The sequence below is a fragment of the Macadamia integrifolia genome, chromosome 12 (genome assembly GCF_013358625.1).
Source record: "Macadamia integrifolia cultivar HAES 741 chromosome 12, SCU_Mint_v3, whole genome shotgun sequence".
Classification (NCBI taxonomy): Eukaryota; Viridiplantae; Streptophyta; class Magnoliopsida; order Proteales; family Proteaceae; genus Macadamia; species Macadamia integrifolia.
In genome coordinates, this window is record NC_056568.1 from 29734244 (window position 1) to 29736847 (window position 2604).

At 38.3% G+C, this 2604-nt stretch overlaps 1 protein-coding gene across 1 annotated transcript in view; it reads right to left on the reverse strand.

Moving 5' to 3' along the window:
• LOC122056939 (putative disease resistance protein At1g58400) overlaps positions 1-1993 on the reverse strand; it is a 2236-nt gene extending 243 nt beyond the window's left edge. Inside the window, exon 1 of the mRNA XM_042618904.1 lies at positions 44-1993. Within this exon, the coding sequence (XP_042474838.1) occupies positions 74-1897 (1824 nt within the window). The 5' untranslated portion in view covers positions 1898-1993 and the 3' untranslated portion in view covers positions 44-73. The remainder of the gene's footprint in view (positions 1-43) is intronic.
• Between the last annotated feature and the right edge of the window lie 611 nt (positions 1994-2604).

The following is a 2604-nucleotide window of genomic DNA, read 5'->3' on the forward strand; positions in this document are numbered from 1 at the left end:
TTAAAAAAAAAAAAAAAACATACATTCGTAAGAAAATTTGTACCTAATGGATATGCTTGACTTGGAACATGCATCAAATTTCAACCCATGTGTTTATGAATGAAGAGAAAAAACGTTTTTGCGGGATGTGCTTGATCTTGTAATTCTCTTTGCCTCCATCACTTTTCAACCTCCGTTCAAGATCTGGGTGCAAGGGCCATATCTCCAGGACTTTTAGCATGCTGACATATTGCAACCCTTCTGGAAGATTCATCAATCGGTCACAATAGAGGAAGCAAAGGAATGCCAAACTTGGCAGTGCCCCTTCTTCAACCTCAGTCCATTCTAGTAGATTCGTAGAAGTAATAATAAGTGCCTCTAGCTTAGGAAACCCACCCACCTTGAAAAAATCTTTGTTTATTACTTTGACCTCGTAAGCTCTCCAAAGTTTTAGATATTTCAAGTTGGGAAGAAATTGAAGTGCAGAAATTGCTTCCTCAGATAGAAAGGAAAAACCTAATTTTAGCGTAGTGAGGTTCTCCATGGAGCAGATCCAATGAGGTAGATCCATTAGACGCCCGTACAGGTGAAGTTTTCTGAGAGATGGCGGTGGTGAAAATTGCTCCAGGGTGGGCAACAATTCCTCACTCTCATATTCTAATAGTTGAGCTATTGCGTCTGTTGAAGATAGAGATAAAGACACAAGTCCTGACATCGTCATGATAGAAGCAGAGAGCTCACTTGCATGTTCTTCTGATACATCAATCAATTCCAGTTTCCTGAGTTGAGTCAAACTTCTTAATTCTTCTATGATGCCATGTCTTAGGTGTAAACCAGTTAAACACTGGAGGTTTGTTAATATACCCATACCTAAGGGGACTTTTATTTTAAATATCCATGACAACTTAAGGTGCCTCAATTGTAGAAGATTCAGAAACCCACTTGGCAATACCCTCAAATTTCTAGGGTATCTAATATCCAAAGTTTGTAGATTTTGAAGATTACCTATGCTCTCTGGAATCTCATCCAGTGCTAAATGTTTTATGCCTAGATACCGCAAGTGTATCAGATCTCCTATTTCTTCTGGTAAGCTCTTAATACAAAGATTCTTAAATTCCAAAACCCTCAAAAAATTGAAGCTATGGATGGCATTTCTTAGGCTGGCCCAGTGGTCATCAGGAATGCCTTTCTCCCAATACTCATGGGTATTGAATCTTTGTGAATGGTCTGGAATGACAAATAATGATCGAACAGGGTGATCATTGAACCCTGTCCCGATAGTTTCACCACGGTAGTAGATGAAAACTACGGGGGAAATATCAGGAAAATTAGAATCTGAATCTAGTAGATTGCCAGTGATACCTTTCCATTGCTGCAGCTTATGCCGACAGATTTTAAGATAAGGATCGACAACTTTGATCAATTCATCTCGGAAGTTAAGTTCAACTTGAAGCATTCCTTGGCCAACTAATTGGTTGATATTTTCTTCAGCAATATCCTCCATAACTTCCCCTGGTATTTCTTGTAAAATTCCTTCAGCCACCAATAGTCGAACTAATTTTCCTCTACTTATTAAAATTTTCTCAAGGAAGAGAGAACAGTAGAGTAAGCAAGATCTGAGATAAGAAGGCAAGTTTCTATAATTCAATGCAAAGGGAGAAAGAGATTCCTCACCTACTACATCAACATCATCACCAGAAGAACAACTTTGCCCAATTCCTTCTTTTGGGAGTGAAACTCCGGCAAGACATGCATCGATCTTCTCTAATTCATTGGAAAACTGTGACTTCTGATCAGACCCATCTTGACTTCTAGTCTCAGCAACATAGTGATCTTGCAAACCGGTAGAAGCTTCATTCTCTTGCAATGTTAGAGAACTCAATCGTTGCAGGAAGGATTTCACTAAGGTTTCTGTCATCTCCTATAGGTCTGCAGCATTAGGATGACGAACAAGAAGCCTTTTGTGGTCGATTTGAAACACCGTCACTAGAACAACTTTGCCCAATTTCTTCGTTTTTATGATGAAATATTCATTGTGTTTTTTATCATTCTGAAAAAGTCAAGTCCACCACTCCACCATGGAAAAAAATCGTCTGCAATTTCAATCTCGTACAATTCTGTGAAATACCACCTTTAGGGGGTGATACGTGTATTAATATCAATGCAATGGTCCAGATCTGATTTGAATGCCTCTTCACTGATTTAAGGTTTTATTAGTTGTACCAGATCTGGACCATTGTATTGGTATCAATACACGTGTCACCCCCTGAAAGTGGCATTTCACGGAATTGTACGAGATCGGAATTGCCGACGATTTCAACCCTTCCACCATGGAAATTTGAGTGGACGAAAAACTCTTTCAGACTTTCTGTCCTTCCCTAATTAATGTGGTTTGGAAAAATTAGTTGTTATGAAGGTACAAAAATCCGGTCCATTGAATCCGAAAATGTGATTTTTCTAAGGATGGACCAGTTGCCTTTTCCTTTAAAATGGCATTTCTACCTTCTTAAATTGTAAATTAAAAATACTTTATAATTGTATTGTGCATGGATCCATTTACATGATTAAACATTCCCTGGTTTCTCCCTTTCGAGTAGTAAATATATTAAGAAAAACCACAATGAA